This window comes from Idiotropiscis lumnitzeri, chromosome 11 (assembly GCF_059441095.1).
Source record: "Idiotropiscis lumnitzeri isolate Australia: NSW breed Sydney's pygmy pipehorse chromosome 11, RoL_Ilum_1.0, whole genome shotgun sequence".
Classification (NCBI taxonomy): Eukaryota; Metazoa; Chordata; class Actinopteri; order Syngnathiformes; family Syngnathidae; genus Idiotropiscis; species Idiotropiscis lumnitzeri.
This window is the reverse complement of record NC_142401.1, coordinates 12,990,881-13,018,317: the sequence shown is the minus strand read 5'-3', so window position 1 is coordinate 13,018,317 and position 27,437 is coordinate 12,990,881. Positions and strand designations below refer to the sequence as shown.

The window sequence follows — 27,437 nt, the reverse complement described above, 5'->3', positions numbered from 1 at the left end:
CTTCAGTACAGTCACAAAATCATTGGCCATTACATTTATCTTATACTCTTCCAGCAGTCCCCAATTGAAACTCCTGACGTAAGAGTGTTTAATATATTTTCCATAACTTTATTAGCATGTAGGGAGAGAAAACCCAACCATGCAGGCTTTATTGTAATGTCACCGCCTGGATTTGCACTCCCTGTTCATGGAGCCATTGTGCAGTTGACATATCATTATTCGCATCACCACTGATTGGTTGTGTTGCCCCTTTACATACGCCCAGACCACACTCGCTGCCACACACTACGTCAGTGTCATTGCGGATTCATGCCACGCAAAGTACCTGCGAGTGAATCGAGATGACGTCTCAAAGCACATGCAAGGTGGCGGATGCTGGCTTGGAGCCGATCAATCCCAGCATCCCTTTTGCTTGGGAAGCCACTTTACCAAACGTCACCCGATAGAGCGTAAAGCAACCGTGTGGGAGTGGTTAGAAGTAAGCAGAGTCGACAGGGAGGAAAGCGGGAGACAGAGGCGATAGGAGAGCTGCTGGTATCTCAAGGCAGCGGTGTTAAGAGAAGGTTGAGAGGAGTTAGTAGAGGGAGTCCTTTGGGAGCTGGGACTCAGAGAGGACCACCAAGTCCACATTGTCGAGGAGTCACCACAAAGACAGATCAGTTTGGACAGATTTTGTGGCTTTTTTGGGGAGTTGAATGCATTTTTACTCACACACACCTCTACACAAAGGGCAAGTTGAGCTACAGAACAGCACAGAACTAAAGCGGGCCTGAAACAAAGGAGAAAGTTATTGCACGGAGAGACGGCGAGTGAGAGATGCATCATCTGGGACAAAAGAAGACGGAAAGACAGGTGGAGTCACTTGCTGTCTTTTCTTGTTCGGATTTACCAGTGACGAGCAGGTTGCCCTTTAGTTGCAGTTTGGTACGCATAGAAGAATTTAGGGCCTGACCGCAGAACTGAATTCCAATATTTGGTGGAATAAAATTCTGATAACAGATTAATCGGCAGATTAATGAAAAAATATATATTTTATAAAATAACTTCATTTTTGGTCCATTGACACTTACAACAATAAAGATAGAAATGACAAAAAACTGGAAAAAATGCATTGATTTGCGGGGGGGGCAGTAATGCTTGATGTCATTAGATTTTTCTAATGTTGTAATGTGTTAATGTGTATTTTAAAAAAAAAAAAAGAAAAATCGACAAATCGGCAGATTTTGGGCGATTTCAAGAGAGCTAATATCAGCAAATCAAATCAACCAGCCCATCGGGCGCTATGGAATTACAAATTTCCTGTCTGCACAAATAAAAAAGCTTTTACATTTTGATGCAGATATGCTTAGACGTGCATATTCTGCATCCCCAATTTCCACACATACAATTTCAGTTTACATACACACAAATAAATTAATAACACAATAAAGAAAGCTAATTGATTGAGTTGATCCAACAATCATACTTCAATACTGGGTTATGATTTCATACTTAATCAACAACAAACCACGTAAAAAAATGCACCAAAAATACATGAAAGTTCACTAGAATCAACTTAATATTTCTGCATACTTAAAATATGCAATTTAATTGTCATAAATCAAAAATCCTCATGACAAAATTCAGCCATATAATATATTTGAATTGGACAATAATGAAAGTATACAAAATGGTGCTGATTCGAAGTAAGAACTAGCCAGGCCATTTCAGTTCAGTGTGTCAACAAAAACAATGACTTTATTTAAACGTGCCATTCTGGATGCATTCACTGCCCAAAGACAAATTATTTTGGTTACCTTCAATTTTAGCATAGTCTTTAATCCGTTGGTAGTTGAGGTTAGCAGCCTGCTCCAAACATCTGCGGATGACTCCTTTAACTTCTTCTGGAGGGACTGGTGTCGCAATGTCCTTCATCAGCACCTGAGGGTCACAGTTAAAGACAAGCGTGTGACCTGTGGATGTGTGTTCAGTTGGTATCATGTGCATGCCAAAAAAAAAACAAAAAAAACATGAAAAATCTCATTTGTCTCATTAGCTTTAACACAACCCATCCCAAATAAAGAAAACGCTAGCATAATTACAACATGTAATTGCTTGATTGGTTTTAACGTGTTTAATAAAGTCGGATCACGTCAAAGTGGCCCTTGCACCCTTTTTTATGTATGAAATAGAAGCAAAAAAATTTGGACACCCTTGATTTAGATTTTCTAGAGTCTTGTAATATCAGATGCATTCATTTATAATATATTTTATATATATATATATATATATATATAAAATATTGGTAAATTAATTGAGCATATTGGTTAATTCAGTAATTGTAAATGAAAATAATTTTATATTTTCCTTTCACATTTCTTTTTGAATTCCATTATAATTATATTCATTATAAATAATAATGAAAAGGAATGATTTAATTATTATGGTAAAAGAAACTATTTTACATATTTTTACATAAGCACATCTACAAATGACCAGGCACATTTGCCAGTTTTCAAAATCAAATGAGGCTCTTGGACCAAAACAGTTTGCCCACCCATAAAGTTTTATTGTAAGCCATTTTAGGCACAGTTTGAACAGCAACAATGTGCTTAGATATTGGGGGGGAAAAAACCAAAACTTTTCTTGAATAATGAAGAAATTACAATTTTTAAAGATTAACTGCAATGCACTGAACATAAAAGTTAAATACAACTGAACTGTACGTAGGCAAGAGGGAGTTCACTAGCGGGATATACTCGCAGAGAAAATTAAGTGCAAGCGCATCTAATGTCATAGTACCACATAATTAAAAATGACTATTTCAAATATGTACAAACCCTCTCCAGCAAAGATAAAGTGGCCTTCAGTGCACCTTCTGGACGGCCAAAGGGGAAACAATATCTGCACGAGAAGGGATGAAGAGAGATGTTCATATCGATTTGAAAATAGAGTAAAGTGCAACGTGCGTGTAGCGGTGTGCGTGTCACCTGAAATTTACAATCTGGTTTTCCAATATCACACGCAACCGCTCTTTGATGTCTTCAAATCGCTCCTTCTCATCCACTTTGACGGTGCTCAGCCCGTCTGGCCTGTGAGGATCACACAAACACATTTGAAGGGCACACGATGATGTCGAAATGAAAGCCCACTGGGCTTCTCCTGCTGAACTGCAAGTTCACTTCAGGTTACACTTTCAACCCCAATTCTGTATAAAATGTCAATAAAAACAGAATACAATGAATTGAAAATCACGTTTAACCTATATTCAATTAAATGCACTACAAAGGATTTCAACAGAATTGGTGGTTGTAAAACTGCATGAGAATCAGAGGTGAGAAGTTTTACATTACATTTAATCAGTTACAGAGAAGTACTTGTTGGATAAATTTGACTCTTTTTGTATCTATTTGCCTTAGATTTTTTTTGTGTGTGTGTTAATGGAGGGCAATAGATTTTTGTCTATTTGACCTTCTAATGAACAAAACTAAATATCAGATGCTACTGACTAGTTCCCAAGTACTTGAGTGTCTTTATTCACTGAATAACTACTTACTCTTACCACTTCACAGGACCAATTTTTACTCTCGCTCGAGTCATATGATTCGATCAGTGCTCTTATTGGAGTGCGATTCCTCGCACCTCTGATGACAATGTCTCACCTGTTGAATTCTTGAGAGACTTTGGAATCCTTTCTCTTTCTAAACTTGAATATGAGTTGTGCTCGTTTAAAGCCAGTGTCAGGATTTGGCTTTTGGGAGCTCTTTGGGCTCATTAGGGCCTCGTAGCCCAGCGGCCCCCAGTAACTGCGGCCCTCTCTGACTTTAACGGACGCATGGGAGGATGAATAATATGGACAGTAAGAAACTACGGCAACAGAGGACAGAAAGAAAAGAACACAAAGAAAAAACAAGGAAACACGTGGAGATATGCAAATGGTTAACAACAAAAATTTAAAGCAAATACAGCGACGGCATTTACGGAGCTGTAATGTGTTTTCGGCAGGCTATTGTTACGACTGTGGGGGGGGGGGAATTTACACTCCACCATCGCGGAGCAAGGGAGAGGTGGTGATTTGTTATAAATGTAAAAATCAACTGTGAACATTGATAGGGACATCTATGATTCTTGCTCAAATCTGGGATAAAATTTCAAATTGTCATACGAAAGAAACAGAAGTGGGCATCATCAGTCCGTCACTATGGTCCTGTCAGTATCTTTTATTAAATTTTAATATTTATTTTTTGATAAATTTATTTCGAACATCTATAAAATGGAGTAAAATAAAAAATAATTGGAAACAAAAGTAAGACGAAAAATACAATCATCCCACTGAAAGAAAGCATCAACAATAGCAACACAAGAAAAAGTTCCACGTGAATCGACAGTCACTAGAAACGAAATAGCCACTTACATGTTGGAAAAAAAGTAGGAAGGAGTATAAACTTTTCAGGGCCACTCTTTTGATCTCCCTGACATGAGCCCTACTACAAGTATTTGTCAATTTCATCTGGTCTTTGTATATCATGATATAATATTATGGACGGACAATATATCAAATGCTGTTCACTTTCAGAACACTCCCATATTTATAAATATACCATCATACATGGGAAACTATTAGACTTGATAGAATACTATTTGGTTGAATTCCTAAATTGCTAATTTACTTGTATACACTAATATAACTACTACTAATAAAAATGATATTATTTTTATTAATATTCATATTATATATTTATAAGCAAGCACGCAGCCAAATTAAGAACCAAAATAAAATAATAACATCCACACACACGCAAAGTGTGGTAATCGGTGAAATAAAAATAATATTGGTCATGTCATTGAGGTCTGGGGGACTGAAAGGTATACTGTTTCCTTTTTTCTTTTTTTTTCTTTTTTTTTTAAATTTGGGATTGTAGACTTTATTTTGTATGTATTTTGTATGCATGTGACATGGTACGGCTAAGTCCGTTCTCTGAGGCGTTTGGCTGTTTCGGACCAGCTGGGCGGGCCTTAAATACTGACGAGAACTCACAGACGGACTAAAGCACTGACGAATGCCCACCTCTCGTATTAAATAACAATGAAATATTGCGAGCATTTTTTTGTTAAACCGCATACAGTAACGTCAACAATAGTTGAACAAACTACTTCCTACGCGATATTTTCTCGACAACAAACATTAGTTTGACACTCCTGGGCAGTGGAGGTGGCGAGGAGAACGTCGCTGAGTTGAAGTCCATTTCATGCTCCACTCTTGGCAGCTTGCACATATTTGGAAATGATGATGTAGCAGCCTACCAGGAAGTACATTTTTGCCACTGATTCGCATGTCAAGTCAATTTGACTTGTCTAGCTAGCCTTTAATCCAAAAGAGTCACCCCCAGTTCGGAATAAAGCAAATGCTACATCCTTTTTACTAATGGCTCGCTGGTAACTTTAATAAGAGTTTAATCTTGTTTGTGTGCAATAGTTCCACCAAGTCTGCTTCGAGGTATCTTTCAAGCTGAGCAGGGAGCAGTGTATTCTTTAAGTTACTGTATGGCCATCTCTCATGTGTGACAAAATGCTTAATTGTCATGATGTGATTTGGATTTGGTTTTGTTTCATGTCGTGTCCTGTTAGTTGGGACTATTGCTTACACCTGTGCTCGTCAACCCGGTCCCTTGTGTCTTCCAGTCTGCCACGTGTGTCTGTCCAGGTGTTTGTTGTGGTTTGTATTTAGTGCCCTGCTTTTTTTTTGGTCTTCTTGGGATCAATTTGTGTTTGTCACGTCTTGTTGCCTGGCTTGGTAAGTCCGTTGCTGATTTTGATTTGTTATGGTGTATCTTCCCTTTTGGTCTTTTGTTGTATTTAATAGAGAATACTTTTTTTTTTTAAATACATCCTGCCCTCCTGGCCTGCTTCTTTTCACTTGGGGCAGAAAACATGCTGAAACTGGGCTTATAACTTTAAACTCGGATTATAGGTTACAAAAGGGACGTTTTTCCCCACCACAAATGTGCCACACAAAAAACACATTACAGTCCTGTCAATATAGCCAATGCATAAATCAAAATAGGACAACATTAAACTCAAACAACACAAAAAAAAAATTATAGATGTGTAACAACATAAAATAACTGATGCAATGAATGATTTCCCCAATTTTGTGGTACACAATTTTAACAACTAATATTTTTTTGGAGCAAACTGCATGCATGTAAAGCAGCGGAACATTGGAAAAACAGAGGTTTGTGCACACCTGTTCCCGTGCACGTGCGACGCACAAAACGCAAAGCTGTAGTGCAGAAGAGTGGGGTCGATGATGGCGCCACTTTCCGCCCGCTCCAGCAGGTCACGCAGGTAACACAGATGCCTGTGGCAACCTCGGACGCCGTTCCTGGCACAGTATTCGTCCAAGACAAACACCTGGCCCGGGCTGAACCACCCCTGCGCGGCACAAACAACAGTCAGTCACCCGCAACACAACCCCGGACGTCAATTGGGCGAGGAGCTCACCAAGCAGCAGAAGGTGTCGTTGAGCCTGTGGTCCAAGGTGAGCCGCTGCACCATCTCAAAAAGCGAGGCGTGGTCAAAGCTACAGGGGTTAGCCGAGATAAACTCATCCATGCCATGTTTCTGAGCTCTATCCGCATCTATCCAGCCAACAGCACAGGAAGAAGCACACGGTTCAGAGGAGAGGATGTCAGTGAGGCGCACGCTAAGTCTTGGTCATAACACAGAAACATCAGGGAATATCTTAATTATTGTTGCTGGTGAAGGGGAGGGGGGTTCTTCTAAGGGCAAATTATAAACAATAACAGCTTACATTGTCAACTTGCATTGTGTCAGACAGCGTAAAGAGATCTGACGTTATCGGTGGGAGAGCTCAAGCTACGCTAGGAGCGGCAGGCGCTTCCAGTGTATGTGCATGCACGTGTCTTTGCAGCGTCACAGTCGCCGAGATGGTTAGTCCTGAAAAAAAAATGTGATCTTCCTATCCTATCATCAATCGATTCCTAATCGTTGTTTGCCACCCAGCCGTGTGCTACAACAAAGGTAACGTATCTCTGTATGCCGCAGAATGGTTTTACTTTTGCTATCAATCTCTTCAGCGTCAGACTCAATGAGGAGATTGTTTGAGGAAAACTGAATTATATATTTAAGTCCTCCTACATTCCTTGTGCTCTAATGCCTGTGGAAGATCGCAGCACGTTTGGTCGGACTTGCACAATCTAACAAGTTCAAATACAAGGGCTGTATCAAAAATAAAAATAAAAATAAAATGAATATTTTGCTCAGAGAGGACAAGTACAAGTGCTATAACTTTCGCAAAGTCTGAGCAGGAGCGGATCGAAAACGTGGATTGCAAAGTTTTATCGTTTCAATTTTCTCCACTTCATTCTAGTCATTGTGACTGTCTTGGAAAGGTTGTTTGCCTTATTAATAAGGAAGTCTCTTGCCAATTAAAAGTGGATGGAAAAACAACAAAAACAATGGGTGAGCAATTTCCACGGAACTTTGTGCGCATGGGCCAAGAGAGAATCCATTAAATTTCGGTACGTACTCTGGTCGTTTCTCTTTTGTGAGCATCGTAAGGGGCCATTTTTTTTCATTATCCGTAATTTCTCAGGATACATTCATCTCCATGCAGTCATTAGGGTTGCCAGTGAACTGGAGCTTATCCCAGCTAAGTTTGGGTGAGAGCCAGAGCTCGTACTGGTGAACAGCGAGTCACAGAGTACAACAATTTTTATAGTCTTCACTCAAACTAATGTGCATGTTGAGGAAGATAGAATACCTGAGGGGACAAAAACAAACGCCACTCAGGAGGGACATAACCCGAACCTTTGAGGCACCTGTGCTAAATGACTAATGAATTGAAAAAAATAAGCGATTTCTGTATCAGCAGTTTCCACAAAATCTTGTCGGCATGAGGCGAGAAAGAAAAAATGACATTTCATCATTATTTTATTATTAAAAAATGTTTTAAAACTTTTTACATTATCCATTCTTGGAATACATTTTACAATCGTCATGCAATTTGGTGCTTATTCAACTAGTTTGTCATTCTTGTATCTTGTATGCATGGACACAGCTCTTGTATCTGATCTCGTTCGATGGTGCAGGTGTACTTAATGAAGCGGCTGTGAGCGCATATAGCTGATGCGGTCATGTCCTTTGCGTGAGTGACAGTTGTCAGGTCCGTGACACACAGACAAGGTGATGATGGCTCGGGACGGGCGTGGGGTGGAATGCGCCGGCCTGATTTTGGGGCTGGAGACAGCACAGGTGACATCTGTCAACCTCCGGGGTGGGAAAGGCTAATGGGGTGGGGGGTGGGAAAGTGCAATGCGGGCGATTGGCATTCGGAGACACTCTCGAACGAGGGAGACTGCAAAAGTCCCTAAATTGAGGAGGGAAAACCTGCGAGGCGACAAGTCAAAATGTGCACGAGGACGTAAGCGTGTTAGGACAAGTGCGCTTATGTGAAAGGAGAGGACGCATGGAGTGTGACAACACAAAGTGAAGATGGAGGACGCTGACAGGAGTGAGGGTTGAAAAGACAACCGGGAAGAGGACAATAAGACAAAATAGAGGAAAGAGGAAGACCACAAGGAAAGAGTTTCTCATGGCCCAGTTCGGCAATATCGCAGGGTGTTGGGCGAGGGAGACAAAATTCCAAAGTGTGAGCAGAAGGTGTGTGGCCGATATGTCCTTTGTTTGGAATAAGTGAGGACAATAATGAGTAAGTGCACTGGGCTCGCTCAACACCACGACACCATTCCAGCTAACAAAAAGCAACAGCAAAAATATAAGCGAGTACGTTTGCAATAAAACGAGCACATGCGTGGAGAACGGAGCGTGTGAATTTTAAACGTCATGCAGTCCCGCGTTCAGATTTGATATTTTGAATGGCATTCCCTTGATTTTGGAATTCTCTTTCTCTCTCTACGCATTTGCAAGTTGACAATACTTGAATGTGTTGCAGTGTGTTCATGGTCATCTACCGAGCAGACTAACAGGCATGTCACTACCAAAGAAGTCTAACAGGGTAGCAGTTCGGTGCAAGTATGGGTAAATAGCATGAAGCCAACATAGGCAGAACTGCATCATTCTCTGGGAGATGGGGGGAGGGGGGGGGGGGGGGGTAATGGAAGGAACCGCCTGTTTTGACACAAACTAACGGACACACGGAAGTGTCCTCCTATTCAGGCAAATTTGGGATCTCGGCTTTCTGGAGGTGGACCACCGGAATTGCCTTGACGTCTACAGGCCCGTCTCCTGCAGGAGGAGTGGGGAGAAGGGGGGGGGGGGGCAGTTCCGGAGTATTTCATCCTAAGAAGGGGCGGCATTAGCTACTCCTTGTCTTTGGCATTCAGAATACTCCGCATACATATTTGCCAACTCTCGTCAAGGCAAGAAGAAGCAAAAGAGAAACGTCTCTGAGCAAATTGAGCCCTCTGTAGTAAAGCACGTCGGCAATGTCACACATTGACTCCACTCGCTACCTTACATCAGATGAATTATGCATGTGCTCTCCAGCTAATATTGAAGATTTGTTTCCAGCTCTTTAACATCTCATTAATAATGCATGGGGATATTTCATATTTCAGGCCAATCGGTCTTTATTCCAAGTCATCAAATTGCTTTACTCTTGAGGGATCGGGTTACCAATGTGAGCAAAGAGAGAAGGCAATTATGCAGGAACAACTATCATATTCACTTTAACCAAATACTAAGCCAAAAAAAAACACAAATAAAAAAACTTTCTTAGAATAAAGACATGCATCCTAGACTGGCACGAATGGATGCTTCTATAATTTGATCCTCGAGTGGAGGTTGTCAAAAAAGCAAGGAAGAAAAAAAAAAAAAAAAAAAAAGGAAAAAGGTTCTCAACTAAGATCTAAAGACATGAAGCGAGACATGAAGAAGGAGCAGAGGGAGGAGAAAGAGCAGGAAGAAGAGAGAGAGAGAGGGGCAGAAAGAAAGAGCGTTGCATTTGTCAGATAATCGGCGGGGATTATCTGAGCTGTGCCGGCTACAGGGAAGCACTTACCCTTGAGTCCAGCTAGAAGACAGCAGGGTAAGAAGGGACAAACCAGAATAACATAAAGACTAGCAACAAGGCTGGAGGAGAGCAATCACGAGAGACCCTGACTGACCGAGCAGCTAGCGGCATTACTGAAGAAGGGTAGACAGGCAAAGCATGAAGAAGAAAACACAACTGAGAAGAAAACAACAACAACAATAACAACAACAACAACAAAACAACAACCGATACCGACACGAGACCTCGTGGCTTGTGAGTACATGTGAGGACGACGTGTGACAAAAGACGCTGAGGCGATAGAGGAGGAGAGAGGAAGCGAGCGTTTAGCATCCCCGTCACTCCACTGTAGTGTTTAGTTGCTCATTTGAGGCCAGGAACTTAAAGGAGTAGAGAGCTACTGATTAGGGACTGTGCTTTTTTTTTTTTAAGTGACAACACATACCTGTGAAGAGGAAAGGTCGTGGAAAGGTCAAGAAGTTTCAGAAGTGCTACTTACTACTTGTACCACTGCCTTCTTGAAAATGATCTAAAGCAACAGTTTATTCTCTTCATTTCTCTTGGCTGCACTGCGTCGAGTAAATTTATAATATTGTTAATATTGTTTTGTCATGGTATTACATGGATATTAATTCTGAACTGCTCCAGATGATGGACGTGGCGTAGTTGTGTGTTGTTATATTTACTTTTTGAATAATATTGATGATTTCTCTATTCCTGACATGATAGTGGAGGCAATAAGAGGTGGATTACGTCAAATACCGATGACGGCCCATGTCGCACGGCATGTTGCACATTTAGAGCCTTTCATGATATCTTCGGGTGTGTAAAAGTAAAAAAAAATAAATAAATCAAATAAAAATTTACTAATTAATTAATCAAGTATACCAGGCCACTATGTGGTGGTTAGAAGAAACTTGTAGTTCAAGCATATTTATGATGTGTAGTTCTTCCCAAACACATACTTTTATATACTGTATAAAATATAGTCCAAAGGTTCGAGAGTTTTTTTTTTTTTTACCACATTGGCAATGTCTAGATTTAAGAATGAATGTCTGATTATTTTTAATGTTACCTTCATTGAAAACTCACCAGCGACAAAAATAAAAATAAGGTCATTTCAAATTGCTCAAAATATTTTGAACGGTAGCATATGTGTGTGTTTAAAATTTAACAGTGGCCGGAGTAGTATACTTTGCATACTCTGCTTTCATGGTTTGGATGTGACGCACGGACTCGTGGTTACACTTAGCACACACACACACACAGACAGACTGTCTGTTTTCAAAGATGACTGTTTTTATCAGGAAGGATGAAGCTATAGAAAATTCCCTTTGAGACCTGTTTTCAAATTTTTCATGCTGCAAAACAGTGTTCTTGCGTAATTAACAGCCACAAGGAAACTTGTTTTATGCCTCTTCATTTAAAAGCAGTGTTGTGTAAACAACCCCTTCAGAGAATCCTCCAAGGTTTTTAAAAACATGACATAAAATGTTGCAAACGCGCTTATCTGTATATCTGAAATGTGTGCAGACAGGATTTCAAACTAAAGAATCCTCTTCATCCTCTTCTGCTTCAGTGGCTCTTATTTTCTCGTTTGAGAAGAAATCCGGTTCGAGCTGGCATGGGAACATTTGCTGTGATGAGTTAAACGGGGTGTCATCCTCTTTAAATTGCTGTTTAAGACTTCCAACTACATGTATGCGAGGGTGTGCACACTTGTGCAACCACTTATTGTACTTTTTATCTGGACTTCCCCTTTTCTTTTCCTCTTCTAATTAACCGTAATTATGTTTCACATGAGTGACGGAAAAAGTTTTGAAATAATTTATCTTAGTGTCACAAAACGGGGGTGTGTAGACTTTTTATACTCACTGCACAATTTTTGTCCTACGAACCCAGAAATACAGAATCAAAACCATATACTGTATTTCTTGTGCACAATTTTTAGAATAGATGTTGAAATGAGTAAATTCATGATGTTATTGCCAAAGTTTAATTAAAATTAGAGTATTCCATTAAATGTAATGATTGTGACAAACATATTATGGTAAAAATGATCCCATTTGTCTCTTTTTGCTGTAGTTCCTTTTTGCTCTTGTTTTGTTGATGTGCTGCCGTTGCTTTGTTTAGTTTACTGTTTTTGTTGCTTCCAGTCTTGTCTATAGTTTTGTTTATTTGTGACAATTGATTACACTGATTGGATAACCTATCCCAAAGATTAGGGGACCTGAATTTAATTTCCAAAATCCAATCCGAACCTTCCCAGGACTGTTGTTTTGCACTGCAGCGGAGTCAGGAGGGCGATGTACGTTATGATCCCAGTGCCATTCAAGACCACCAGGGGGGTGAAACATGTTTGCGCAGTGTGCCACAATGTTTCAGGGGAGGGGTCGAGGGATCGGTGAGGCCGTGTCACCGTGGCGAGGCTTTGAATGGCGACAGCTGGCGTCAGAGGAGTCAACTAACCACAAGAACGATCACAGACTGGACAAAGAAACCAATGGAGAAACAACATAGATTTTTATGTGGTAGGGTTTGGAGGAGCTGAGCCAATTTATGTTAATTTGAATGCAATTTGAATGCAATGATGCGGTTCAAAGAGAAGAATACACTAGAGGGCCTTTATTGTTGTGAATTTCTTTTGTTGTCTGGGGCTTGGGTTTAAAGAATGCCAAAAGGTTTTTTTTTAATTATTTTTTTAAAAGATTTTCCTCACACAAGATGCTGAAATGATGCACACTGAATATCCTTATTTTATTCCGAATAGCAGGATCTATTCCTAAAGGAGAATATGCTGTATTATTACTTGTACGATGGCTTAGCAAATTGAGAATGAGACGATTATAATTGTTTTAATGAATACAATTTGTAGTCAATGTGGATTCATTTCAAAAGAGCGATTTGGGGAAACAAGAGACAATAAAAACAGAATTGGCGACAGATGCCGCACGACTGCAATCTTACCTTCACTTTTCTACCTGACGTAGGGTGCTTAGAGTGTTAGTAGTGTATTCAGTGCGTAAAACATGCCTACGGTTTGGAAGCTGAGCAGGACACGCTGACCTCAGCTTGAATTCCACCCCAGCAAGCTTGAATGTTCACATTTCATGAGAGATGGCTGTTGTGGTTTCACACAAGTATGATCACATCGTTCCGAAGTTGGTCATTGCTTGTGAGCTGACGGGATAGCCTGTTGGGTTGGCACCTTTGGGCGTGGGCGCAGTGAATGAGTGCTGGTCCAATCCGTGACAGGTCAAGGCATGTGTTTGTGTACGTGTGTGCGCGTGCTTGCGTGTTAGTTCGACCAGCACGTTTGTGAGCGCGCATGAGCGTGAGACATTCATGAGCCGTCACTGCGTCGTGGATGGAAAACTACCTACGGTCTACATCAGCGTGACGTGCTTCGGCTTACTTACAGAACTGAGAGATGGGAGCGTCCATTTGGGCCGAGGCACCCCCTTTGGAGTTAAGTTTCTGGACCTGAGTGGGTGGGACGGGCTTGTGGGACTGGCCGGTGGCGCGATACATGGCCTGGACCCACAGGATGCGGTCCTGCTCGTCGTCGCTGGCGAAGATCACAGTGTCGCCCTCCTTCACTGCGTTGAAGAAAGCCCTTCCGCCATCCAAGCCTGACACACGGGTAACAATTTAGACTTTGCACTTCTCAATAATAATAAAAATAATAATAATTAAAAAAAAATAAGTTTTGGGGGGCCGGTACCAACTCACCTGGCTGTGGGTCACTGTAGTCCACAGTGTAGCCGTCCAGCTGGAGAAGCTCTTGTGGTTCGGACTTCTTCTCTCTGTAGCTGCACATGGCGAACGTGTACTGACTCACCTATGAAACAAAGTGTCAGACGTCATTTCAAAAGTGTGCGGTTGAACTCACACATGGACAAATGATTCTCAGTGACACTTGGTACGCTTACAAATACTGATTTGTTTTCTGACAACTCAATTTTAGTGTAATGCTGCGTAGCTTCAATTGTGGTAGTAACACTACCAGTGGGATTATTACATGAAAAAGTTTGATTATATTCTGGGTGTAAAGTCATATTACCAAAAAATGTCATATCCATTTGTGATATAGAAATGCATATTAACAGAATGAAATTGCAGTATTATTTGTCATGAAAAAAGCAAAGGAAATGCCTTTACAATATATATATATATATATATATATATATATATATATATAATACTCAGGCGTCTTCATAGGGAAAAAAAAAAAATAATCAGATTTCTTTTTTTTATGATGTGAACAATCTATATGGGTGTAAAAAGTCCGACTTATTTTCTAAGCATTTTTGTGGCCATATATAAGGGAAGAACTAACTCACTTGCACAAGAACAAAGAAGCGTTTCTTCCAGCGCTTCCAGACATTCTTCCCAAAAGCCCACAGATACCTGCCAAAATAATCAACACACACACAAAAGCAAAAAGGGCCTCATTAAAATATTTTTAATCATCATTAAGAGCTGTTTTTTTTTGTGTTGAACCAACATTAAAGAAAAAAAAAAGTTCATTCTGGTGTCCACCAGAGGGTGTTGTGCTCTTCCCAGTATTTTTCCACAGTATGTGATGAGAAACGAGGCCAAAGAGAAGTCTAAGAAGTCGACCAAAAAGGCATTGAGAACCCACAAGGCCCAGAGCCAGCAAGTTGCTTACTTACCCGCAGTGTTTCATGTTTTGGGGTTTGTCCATGCGAATGGCCAGTTTGATCCTGAGGTCTTGGTCAGGGCAAGCCTTGGTCAAGGTCATCTTATGGAGCTCAGACTGCTTGGGGCTGTTGGGAGTCGGGTGCAGGACAACCTGCATTTCAAGCACACCAAAAAACAAGAGCTGGATGCGTCTCTTTTTTTTTTTTTTTTCTTTTCAGTTTCTGACAGAGTTAGCGATGCTTTGACTTGTGTAAGTGAACGAATAAAAGGAATAAGAGGCAGAGAAACAGGCCAATGTTTCCCGCTGCCTCTGTCTAATCTCTCTTTGGTGCATTAAAGAGCTTTGAGGAAGTGTGACTTCCTGCCAGTGCTGCTGCAGTGGGAGATCACAAGGCCTTGTTACTGCCAAGGTCACCTCTACTTGTGGGACCGTAGCGTAATCGCCAATATATCACCACATTGCTACCTTCCCCAAAGGACCACTACATACTCATTTACCCTTCAAAGACAGGTATGGCGGCTTGAAAGAAGCACAAGAGCATCTGTGTCATTGCTAGGGCGACCTTGGACAACCTACTTTATACCTCTTGTGGGCTTTGTACAAACTATCGCACATTTAAAGGATCCAATTTTAATCTGATATGATTTTGCAAAGGGCAAACATTTTGTGGCTACTTCAACTTCTATGCCGTCTAAAACACGACTCGCACTGTTAATTTGTAATTTGGCTTAAAGGTAAGGTACACTTCACGGCAGAAAAAAACTAATTTTGTGTGATTAACTAACCTCTGAAGACTGTGAGGTTCCTCCAGATGAGAAAAGTATAAGACTTGGAATTGGACAGCGTTTAAATGCTCGACGGTAGTGACGTGCTTACCAACCACTTTTTCACTATGAACCCGCCAGACACTTGAGAATGTACCCCCGCGTAATGTAATGAGGCACACAGGAGCACATGAGTTGCCTGTAAACCTGTTCTAAATATAGAGCACCAATGATGGGAAATGAACGTTTGCAGATTTGGAGAAATTAAGAGTCGCGAATTGATATTCATCCAGTTCCTACCTTGTTAAATCACCGTTAAGTACTGTGAGAAATGATTGACTTGATCTGTCAATAGTTTCCTTGCATTTGGGGCAGTTTTTTTTTTTTTTTTTTTAATAGACGAAAGCCAGGAATTAAGTCATATTTTCTTCAAAAACAAAAGGCATTTTATTTCTAAAAAATAGTTGCACTTATTGGGACAATAACAGTTTATTTTCCAGAATAAAATGCACAAAATTATCAGACTGAATAATACATTTTCATATATTTAATACTTACTTACTTTCTATTAAAATGTGACTTTCTTCCCACGTTTAATTTTGACTTTGATTTATAGTATTATTAAGACATCAGACATCTTCGAAATAAAAATTCAGTTTTACAAGATTACATCTCACCCTGAAAAAAATGTGTCTTTATTTTTGTAAAGATTGATTTTTTTCCCTTAGAAAATATGGCTTTGTTCTCATAATATTATATTAATATATTAATGTCATGTCATGTCATTATCCACACCGCTTATCCTGTACATGCTGGAGCCTATCCCAGCTGACTACGGGCGAAAGGCGCACTACACCCTGAACTGGTCGTCAGCCAGTCACAGGGCAGAATTCATATATTAATTAAAAATAAATTAATGAAACATATATGAATTTCTTATTATTACATTACATATTATTTGTCTTGAAAATACGAAAATGATCAACTTTTTAATCAGTGCGGCATTTAGGAGCACACAAGGTAATAATGTTTAATTGATGCGAATGGGCATCCTTGAAAAAAAAAAAGTAAAATCACCTGAGCGTTGTTTGCGAAATCAACAACAAGAAAACCTCTAATACACGTACAGTATTCTAGTGCGTGTTTGGTGACTACATGGTGAGCTTTTAGGATTTCAGCAGTTTTAAAGATGACAAAAGACATGTCCATCCTTCTCCATGATTAGAATGAATGATTCGTTTTAAGAAAAGCAAACGCATTACCCTGCCCAGCTCTTTGTCCTCCAGTGCCAGCACGCCAGTGCTCTCTGTGAACAGTTTCACTTTGACAGCAGGCAGAGGGTGCGTGGTGGTGAAGTCCCCTTGGGTCCCCCAGCTGAAAGACACAACACAGATGACTCCAGAGGTCAGTTTCCATGACATCCCACCACAACACCAGCGACTTCATCGCCTTGGAACGTTATTTACTGCTGCATGGGACTTCCGGTCCTCTCTCTTTTGTCATATTTATCAAATTGGAAAGAAATAACCTGGATGGCAGTCAAATGAATAAAAAGGCGCTTTTTGACACCGTAGCCATCAATCTGCAACATAATTGCACAATAAAAAAAAAAAAAACCTCAGACAGCTCATTGTTTATAGATATACACAGCCCCTAATACTCTATCTTTGCGCTAAATGTATTCAGCTGTTTATACGGCAGGCACCTTAAAAGCTGAACTTGGCAAGATTTGACGATCCCAATCAACATCCAACTTGTCACACAAAATGACTTAGTGGCTGCGCAAGAGGAAGATGCCAAAGATGTGCTCAAAGCAGATCAGCTAAATTTTATGGTGCTCCTCAAAAAGTTTGCAAGAAACGGCTATTTTTATTTTATTTTTTGCAAGGGAACGATTTATTTTTTTTTTTTTGTAATGTGCGTTTATGTACATCGGAGTCATCTCGGCAGGATGTCGTAAATGGTGTTGGAGGAGGACTTGGAGTGCTTCTTGCGGTCAAGCAATGTAATGTTTGTTTAGCACTCACTTCGGATGTATTTTGTCTATTTGGAAACCGTGCTTATTGTCAGAACTGATTGCATGTCCTTGTATTTCCATTTAATTCAATTCAACATGACCAGGAAGTACATAAAGACACATTTAAAAAAAAAATTAAAAAAAAGTAAATTCTATTTAAATCCAATCCATTTTTATTGTGTTATATCGCAGACTTTGCGATTAGGTATAATTTTTTAACTTCCCTGTCACCGTAGGGACGCTGTAGTATTCCGATTTAAAGGGAGAACAATCTCAACAGCGCAGGATCTGATTTTTTCTCAGTTTTTTGTCGTTGTTGTTTGTTTCATTTGTTTGTTTTTTTGTAAAACTCATTGTGCTCTGGTTCGTGTCACTGAAACTGATTCCCAGCAGGTGTGAGCAACTTGAGGCAGACTCGTGAAAATGTGAATTTTAACACCTGCCAACAGCCCATGACCTCACCTAACATGATCTAATAATGCCCTAACCAGTTGGTGCAAGTGCATAATGAGATCTATTGAAAGCACTGACAAAAAAATAATAATGCACCGTTTGGACTGACAATGTCTGAGAAGTATGTTGATGTGGTTGCACTTCATCATCATGAGAGATGTAGCCCAACCTATAATGGACAGAAACCAACCTATAAATGCTCCTTTTCTAAATGATCACATCCACATTTAACATGAACAAATAATGTGAGATGCTGCCGAGAAGCCAGCAACGATTCTGAACGACGCCATTGTGTGGTGTGAAGGCGACCTTGTGAGGTTCATTAATGGATGACCTGCTGTCACTGTGTCTCTCTTTCACCCGAAAATGCTGAAAACCTTGGGACGCCCAAGATCAAGTCAGGGAAGAAAAGCCTTTCATTATCAGACAACAGGTGATTTTTTTTTTTCCCCCAGACTGACAGTTTGAGTAGGCCACTGAAACCCAAAAAAAATATTTAAAATAAATAAATAAATAAACCAATCACTTCTGGGTTTCTCTGCCTGACATGCGCGCACTGATGGTGGACAACAAGGCGCTCTAAAGCAGCCACGCCAGCGGACTGTGTGAAGCAAAATAAATTTTCTGGGTGTAAAGGCGTAGCTAAGCCAGCTAACTGCACTTAGCAATTGCGCTGGATAAACACTGATGCGAACGGTGGCGCTTAAGGCGACTCATGCGAGCTCGCCAAAGTCTATCATGCAGGGCCGTTTTAGGAAATAAAAAAATATAGGAACACTTCACAAAATGCTATCTCTCCACAATTATGTTCTACATAGTACAGCAATTATCTTTAAAGGTGTGTCTTACGTCGGCTTGGATGCTTCCGCTTGATCGGTCTGGAGCTTCTCTCCTCCCTCCACTTCCATGGTGCAGTAGACAATCCTGTTGGGAGCCAGAGACTTCAGCCCCTGCACCTCCATGATCACCACCTGTTAGCACACACACTCCATGTGAGTTAGCACACACACTCCATGTGAGCCCTCACAGCCATTAACGCCAATTAAGACAAATGGGACAGGGAAAATCTACTGTAGTTTAAATACCACCCAGAATTAGAACAGGACATTTCCATAAAAGTGAGCACACATATCATTGCACGTGCTGTAACAGATTCAGCACATTACAAATATTGCTGGTTTTTAACAGCTCTAAGATTATCTTGTTAAAAATATCAAGAGCCCATGTTAAAAAAAAAGGACAATCACAGGCAAAAAGCCTTTCCAGATTTTAATCACACCACCTCCTGCCGTCAATGTATTCTCTTGGTTTAAACACTGTTTGTATGCAGCGCACATTCGGAGCAGGCCTGGTGACTGGAAATACGATTATGAGCAAAATTTGGAATTTATGACCCCCTCCGAGGGGGGTTTCATTGTTTGTTTTTCTTTGTTTACGAGCAGTATTATGCACGAGCACAGAGGTAGAGCACACCTGAAACAAAGGAGAGAGTTATTGCAGCGAGAGACAGAAAGTGAGCGCGACAGGTCATCTGGGACAAAGACACACCAAGTAAAGAGTAAATAAATACACTTGCCTCTCTTGCTGGAGTCATAAAGTCTTCTCAGTGTTTTTTTTCTTTCTTATTCATGTTTCTCTCACCATTTGTACATTTGTATCGAACAAAGAGGTTGCTGCTAATTTAGCTGGACTAAATACGATTGTATTCTGTTGAACAATTAAATGAGTAATATTCGGCCTTGATTGACATTTTTCTCAACTTGTCAGTGAATAAATTATTAATCATAATGACAATACAGTACAGCAATCCAGACTTTTTTTTTTTTTATCTATGATGCTGCAAAATTTGGCAACGACCTTATAATTATTTAGTCCTAGTGGAAATCGCCTCCAAGATAAACACGGCCAGTTCAAATAACGCTGTATAATTTTACAAAAAGAGGACTACTACCTACATGTTGTTGTTTTCTCCTGAGGCACTGTGGGAATGAAATCAAATCTACAAATACAAAAGGCTGTGATGCACATATCAAAAGGATCACAAGATACTAAACCACATTTCAAATTGATGTGTTGAAGTTGTTCTTGGCAGATTTCAGGAGGTTGTGGAGCCAGTTAGACAGTAAACATGCAGCATAATTGGCCTCCATGGAGCTGTCACCCTCCCACACACACACACACACACACACACACACACACACACGCACACCGTCGTATGTAACCATCAAAATTGCTCTGCTTTCTTTCTTGCAGCATTTATCACAACGATGCGCCGACTTCGGCATTGAGCTGCAGAAAAAATGTGTTGCATCTCGCACATGGCGCATCTCGAGCGGAAATAGCTCCGCATCTTGAGGACCGAGCTGTGATGACTCTCCGTTCCGAGTCGGTAGCTCGGTCTCAGACAAGCTGATAACAAGATGACTCATGCATGCCGTTGAAGAGCAGGTAAAGGGGAATTTATGTCGAGTGTCAGCCTGTTATTCACGCGGCGTCTGTTCAGCAGTCTGAAGAAGTCTGCTGTCTGTTTCTAAACTTAGTCTGGAGCAGATAAGGAGTCTTCATGGCATCCGATTCAGACAAGTGCACCGCTGCTCCATGCAAAAATGTTTTTACACATGGGTTTTATGTAATATTGACTGACGGTCCGTCCCGGGTGCACCTTGCCTTCCGCCCTCCTGAGTCAGCAGGGACAGGCTGATAGGCGGAGGCTTGGAGTTCACATATAAGCCGTGTTCCAATTCCGAGGCTGCATCCTTTGGAGGCTGCATTTGAAGGCTGATAACGTTATATCACCTTCATTGAAGGCTACCCCAGTTTGAAGGCTGCCCACATATGCGGCAGTTTCTTTTTACATTGTTTGGAGGCCACCCATATCCAAAGATTCTGTGCACACCAGTGTAAAATATTTAATTCTATTTGAAATGTGAGTGTTCTATTCATTGAATTTCAGAAGTTACAGAATTGTGGCGTTGACAGTATTTGAAACCACTCGCAAGATTTGAATGGAGCCTCGTTTCAATCCTTCCAACCTGGAGTCTCTGACCAAAGCCACGCCGCTCACTTGCATGCTTGAGACGTGCACTTCATGTAACGTGCACTGCGAACAAGCTGACCTTAGCCATGCCTGAGACATCGATAGCATGACTTATTCTTAATGGAGTGAAACTTTAACACCGTTACAGATTTAAAGTAGTAATTGCAGATCGGCGGTGCCCTTAAATGCGACACCTCCGTAGATCACGTTAGTTGAGTCACTCAAAGGACTTTACCTCTAAAGTGAACGACAGGACCACATCGGATTTAGACAGCGTGTTTTCATCCTCCTGGCCCATGTCAATGATGGAGGTGTTGTGCCCTCGTTTCAGCTTCTGGAGCTTGAACTCTCCACCCTTGGACACGGGCATGCTCTCCAGATTGGCCATCAACTGGTTCACTGAAGACTTCAGCTCCTCAATGTACATGGCTTCCATGTCTTTCGACACAAACTTGGGGAACCTCCCTCCCTGTCGAGTCAGGAAACGTGACATTACATTACTGGTGACATTGCAGTTGCTATCGGACACCTTATTAGAGGTGGATGTGCAAATCTTAACGTAATTATAAAGGCAGATTTTATTTTATTTTTCGATACAGCACTTTTATCTGGACAATATATACACACACACACACTTTGTTCTTTAAAGAGTACAGTGCTGTTTTCTGTGGGTGGTAGGCTCACACCTTTTCCGCAAACGTAGTAGCAATGTAACAAAGGCAAAGCCCCCCCACAGCGTCAAACTCACCCGTGCAATCTGGTCGGCCATCTGAAGACGACCATCCAGTTCTCTTCTAATCTGTGCAGCCTGCTCGTCCAAGTTGTCCAGCTATCGAGACAAACATATGGGGAAACTCCATGAGATCACATCCGAGAAATATGCCATGTGGTCAGGAGGTCAGTAAGAAAAATATCGCTCTATTTTATAGTGGCTTATAAAAACGAAAAAAAAAAAATAGAAGAACTAAATGAAATAAAATGCCAAGAATGATTGTAATGCTCCATTTCAAATGATGTTGCTGCTCTCATGTTTTGGCCTTGGCCACACGAAGACAGCATAATACAATCAAGTAGACGCAAACAAAGAAGAATAAAACCACTTCTATTTCTGTGCACACTGTGACACAGTGAGATGATGTAATATTTCCATTTTTCAGAGAGGATAAAGAATATACGCCATTGAGTATTGTCTTTTATCTGTCTACATATCTTGCTTTACACAAGCCAACAAAATATTTAATGCCTACGATTAAATTAAATTTCACGGTCAGCTGGAAAATCCCATCATGACATCATCATCAAATGTGGTCACTATGTAAAGTAAATTTACACAAACTACCACAACCCACACCTCCAAACAGTAAACCTTGAAAGGACCTTGACATAATTTTCCAAAAGACCATATTAATCAACCTGATGGAATGTGACACAAGTTTATGCAAATGTTGTTAAAGCATTAAGTAATTTTATCCCTAAAATGATTCCCGTAACAAGGTGAAGTATCCCATTAGAACCCATTTGAGGGCTGCAGTTAGCAAATTGACCACAGTAGCGAGTGATTGAAACAAAAGCGGCCATGCAAACGCTGATGACTGACTGATCTAAATTGAACATATGAGAATAAAAGGAAAATCCATCACTGTCTCACAGACAACATGCTGCCATTGCCATAGAGACCAATGAAAGGCAGCACTGTGTGAATCGTTATATTTCTTGTTGATTTGAGAGGCGGCTGGCATAAAATACGATCATGAGAGCAAAGCTCAGACAACAAAAAGATGTTTTGACTCAAATGAAAAACAGAGCTGTGGCACTCAGTGACTAAAGAAGGTTGAGAGGAGCTGTGAGTTTTGGCCCTGGAGGAATGAACAGAAGATAAATTCATGCCTCCTCCTCATCAATAATGAATGGGAATCTTGAATTGGCTGACGCGGGGAAATAGAGGAGAGGTCTGATGTCTTTCTTGCTGCCTGAATCTGTACGTTTTCATGCTTCACTTCTTCTCGCCCTTGCCAAATGTGATTGTGAGCAGACATCATTGCTTCTAGGAGGCACAAAGCTCAGAGAAACAAATCTTGCTGCATCATAACAGCTCAGAAAACATTTTTACAATGCGTGTCGTGTGGCTTTAAGTAAAAGACAGAAACCTCAACTTCACCTACAGTTAAAAAATCTTGGATTTTAGATGGACTTGTCTCTTGGGCTGCACCACATTGGTTTGATCAATCCTGGAATCCTTTGCAAGAGAGGCACTGGACCTTAGTTGTTGTTTTTCAACTTTTCCGGGCACATTAGTTAAAATTTGATCTTTGACAAGACCCACGTCCAGAGAAGACATGTCCTTTCCGTTTTCTGTTGTTTTGCAAAATAAATAAATTGAACTCATTACTGCCCTCACTGGTGAGGTGTTGTTTCTGTCTTGCGCAGTGTTGGGCCTTTGAAACTGAATTAGTTTAATTCCCTTCAGAGCCATGATGGCAAATTGTGTTACTGTTTAAGCTAAATGTGTGACATGCATTTTGCTTCTAGAAAAGTAATAGTAGTAGTAGTAGTTGTGGATTACTTTCATCTTACCACTTTTTCGGCAGGCATGCTTTTAATACTGCCCACCCCCCATCCTTTAAAAGAAATTGCATGGCGGGCCATGTCAATAGTCATTTAAAGTATATGCCGCTGGCCGCCAAAAAATGCACAATGGGCTGCAAAAGGCCCTGGGCTGTAGTTTGGACACTATTGTCGCACTTTTATTAACCCATAAAATGAAGCCAGCCGTAGTAAAATTGTTTGCGTGCATTTTGGCAACAGAGATTCAAGGTTCACTTTTTCATACACGAGGACACATGAAATTATAAATAGAGTAAAAAATGTTTTTTAATATCTGTGCTGTTGTACAATTTGGATTGTTTGGCCACTAAGTGCCATCCTTAGTTGCTGTTTTTTCTGCTACATTACACACATCAAGAAGAGACCGTGTCCACATGTGCTCACAGTGACATCATGTCTGTCAGGTGGCATGTCCAACAGAGGAGAGTGAGTGTCAACTGTCGAGTGAGTTGACATTGCAGGCCAGCGAACAAGCACGCTGCTGCATAACCCAGAGTTGTTGTTTAGTAGAGCACGTAATCAGGCGCTGCCACCAGCTGCAGGAAAATGTCTGCACTTGCAGCGCTGAGTGCTGTTGGACAAGAGGCCGAGCATCCTGCTGAGGAGAGTCTTCTTCGTCATGTCCGTTATCAAAAAAAAAAAAAAAAGAACCTCGACCTGACCCGCCGCTTTGCTGCCTGAGTGAGTGTCTCCCTTCCTCTCCGCAGGCCATCCTGCATCGCCTGTCAAAACACTCTCATAAGTGGGGCGCGGCACACATCCGACCCTGGCGTTGCCAACTGAACTACTTGTGCCATGCATGGGGAAAAGCGACAGCAAAAACGTGCTACGATGGTCTGATGCTATAGTTTGACGGAGTGCATCCTCTTCAACTGAATTCTATGGTTGGGTGGATTATTATTACACAAGGCAACTCAATGTGGTGGAGGATTGAAGCCAAAAAAGACAGATTAGGAGACTACCCACTATACCTGAGAGCTCTCCTACTGTGCATAAATATATTGCTGGTGAAGACCAAAAAAACATTCCGCCACTTTGGAAGGAGGATGACACTAGTAATATACTGATACACAAAACAGTGGCATAGCTCAGGTGAAGAGCGGCTGTCTTTCAACCTCAAGCTTATGTGTTCAATCCTCCCCGGCATTAAGTTGCCCTGTGTCTGAAATTTTTATTTATTTTTTTTTAATCTGGCTTCAACTTGAGAGTGACATTTAAAATGTAATAGACGTGTGAAATTTGCCCAGAAACTTTCTGAGTGAAAAAAAGATTTTGCCAGGACTTTTTAAATATCACTCCCCACTTTTAACATTGTACCATTACCGATGTGAGCGCGAACGTGTGTTGTAACTCAAAGAGCAAAAAAAGAAAAAAAAACATGGTCTGTTTGTTTCTTTGTTAGTGAGCAGGCTACTTTGCTCTTTATGGAGAATGACGTATGTGCTCGAAATAGACCGATGTAATATTTGTATTATGGAGCAGGCAAGAATGGGTTCAGCATGACTCAAATAGCAAAAACAGAAACAATCAATTCTTCTGAGAAAAATAGGGAGAAAAAAAAAAAACAATGTGACGCAGAAAAATGAAATACCTATTTGTGTCTGACCTTCACTATTTACAAGCAGGCTTTTTGCAAAGAATGGCGTAAGAACATACAATGGCTCATTGTGATTCCAATGTAAAAAAAAATAATAATAAAGAAAACAAACATGGTGCACCTGGTCTGTCCAAATGTTGGTTAGCTGGCTACTTTGTGCGTCATGAAGCATGGCTTAAGTGTTAGAAAGAGACGAATGAGAAATACCATTTGCCTTCTGGAGTGAGGCGAATGTTTCTACTGTGACTCAAACAACAAAAAGTGAAAATCAATTTCTCGAACAAAAGTAAAAAAAAAAAAAAATATATATATATATATATATATATACGGAGTGGACTATTTGTGCTTAGTATTTTGACGTGTTATATTCAGCAAGCTATTTTCTAGAACATGCAGAATGACAAAAGAAAAAAAAAGATGAATTCCTCTTTCTGCAGTTCTATAGGCCTATAGATTATGATTATATAGTCCCGCCTTTTGAGATATTGCAATTTCTATTTTGTAAAACTATATGTTAAGCGCTTTGTTACAGCTGCAGCTGTTGTGGAATGCGCTATACAAATGAAGTTGTATGAATTTGATTTTATCTTAACTAACTGACAAAAAGAGATCAAAATCCTGCTTCATGATTGCTATCGGTAATAAATAAGTGAGATACTTATTATAATGTGACTGTGAAACGCAGAAAAAACGGTCGCGGCAGATGATGAAAGTGAAGCAGCAGGTCAAGCTGGAGGTTCGTGCCTGCGTGAAGCAACAAGCACCTGCTGCTGATCCCTCAACACCCCAATCTTTGCGGACCGCCAACTCCTAAAAGGTCAGCGATGTCAGCCCGCTCGTGGGCGTAACGTAATCCGACAGGCAATCTCGTGACCAATCAGAGCGACTAAAAGGCACGTCCTTTGACCGATAGCCCAGCTAGCGGCAGCAGTAGGCGACGACGTTGCAGTAGCAGACCAGGCGAACGGGCAGGTTAAAGGTGAGGAATTGGAGGCATGAGATCAGGAGCTTGACTGATGTTAGCGACCCCCACCTAAACCAACCCCCCCCTCCCCTCCCCCCAGATGAATACATGGGCATTAGCAGCAGACAGCCAGGACAGCTACAGGCGTGCACAACAAAGGACGGAGCGGGCAGATTGAGAGCTGAATGGCACCAGGAGGAGTTCAAGCATCTGCTCTATATTTAGAACCACGCTATCCAATTTTTGTTTGTGTGTGTCTGTGATGGAAAAAATGAGCTTCTCTTGTGAAGTGCCACACATGATGCGGAAATTGGTGCCCAAAAAAAGTCGCTTCATAATCAGAGGCTATTTCTTCCTCTTTATTGTCTTCATTTGAGTTGGTTTTACTTTGTTTTATTATAGCATCAATGCTACCTGTGCTGTTATGTTGCTGGATTCAAACCCACTAATTCCTTTCTCTGACATTTCTCCACAAGTCTAAAGAGGAAAGTGATGTACAGCTGTGTGGGGGCTCATTCTGAACAAGCCGGGGCCTCTCGATGACTCTCAGGTCTGACTCATTTAATCATCTTCGTAATAATGGGGAAACATTCTGCTAAGGGAGAGTGAGCATAAAAATTGGTGATTAAAACAATTAAAGCTGCTGATGAGAAAGTTCGCATGAGAAAATATACCAAACAGAGGGGGGAAAAGGCTACTCTAGTTTGATATATCTGGTAGTAGTAAAAGTGGTAGAATGTGACCGTTTCTGTGGTTATTATTATCATGAGTTGCATCAAGATGCAGTGCTTTGACATATTATGCAAATACATGATTTTGATTTTCTATCCCCGGTTTATTTTTCGTATTGCAATTCAAGCACCAAGTTTGAGTTTAGCCGTAAAAAGGGTGAATGTTAGAAACAGCTCTCAGTGCGGAAAGATGCAGTGAGAATCAAAACCATTGCAAACTATCGCCCAATAATAAACAGACTGTGTAATCAATACTTTGTGTGGGGTGTCCAGTGAGGATAATGTCTATTTCAGTCCATGTTTAGTTGTCCTTGGTGGCATCGCAGCACAGGAAAACAAAAAGGGGGGTTTGGGCACAAACAGTGTCGCAGTCAGTGAACACACCAGTCCGGTTGTTTTCAGCATTCTGCAGAAATCCAGACAGCTCCTTCCTCTGCTATTTGGGTGCAAAAAAATGTAAATCCCCAATGATAATGAACCTCTGAATCCCATACAATTTACCAAAACGTTCCATTAAATCCCCGCAGCTGTGAGCCCCGTTGACGGAATTGCCTCCGAGTGAGGATTTTATCATTTAGCAGGCGGGGGA

The 27,437-nt window shown here is 40.9% G+C and overlaps 1 protein-coding gene across 7 annotated transcripts in view; it reads right to left on the bottom strand.

Moving 5' to 3' along the window:
- cadpsb (Ca2+-dependent activator protein for secretion b) overlaps nucleotides 1-27,437 on the bottom strand; it is a 68,278-nt gene that overhangs the window by 19,725 nt on the left and 21,116 nt on the right. For 6 of the 7 annotated variants that reach the window (XM_088310045.1, XM_088310044.1, XM_088310050.1 and 3 more), the window contains exons 4-16: nucleotides 21,701-21,781; nucleotides 21,188-21,421; nucleotides 18,765-18,886; nucleotides 16,708-16,819; nucleotides 14,692-14,831; nucleotides 14,359-14,425; nucleotides 13,748-13,856; nucleotides 13,435-13,647; nucleotides 6,484-6,620; nucleotides 6,227-6,414; nucleotides 2,970-3,071; nucleotides 2,820-2,883; nucleotides 1,797-1,920 (exon numbers count right to left, since the gene is read on the bottom strand). In XM_088310045.1, coding sequence (XP_088166171.1) covers nucleotides 1,797-1,920; nucleotides 2,820-2,883; nucleotides 2,970-3,071; nucleotides 6,227-6,414; nucleotides 6,484-6,620; nucleotides 13,435-13,647; nucleotides 13,748-13,856; nucleotides 14,359-14,425; nucleotides 14,692-14,831; nucleotides 16,708-16,819; nucleotides 18,765-18,886; nucleotides 21,188-21,421; nucleotides 21,701-21,781 — 1,693 coding nt within the window. Of the gene's footprint in view, nucleotides 1-1,796; nucleotides 1,921-2,819; nucleotides 2,884-2,969; nucleotides 3,072-3,641; nucleotides 3,798-6,226; nucleotides 6,415-6,483; nucleotides 6,621-13,434; nucleotides 13,648-13,747; nucleotides 13,857-14,358; nucleotides 14,426-14,691; nucleotides 14,832-16,707; nucleotides 16,820-18,764; nucleotides 18,887-21,187; nucleotides 21,422-21,700; nucleotides 21,782-27,437 lie in introns of all 7 variants that reach the window. The other variant, XM_088310051.1, reaches the window with a different exon arrangement.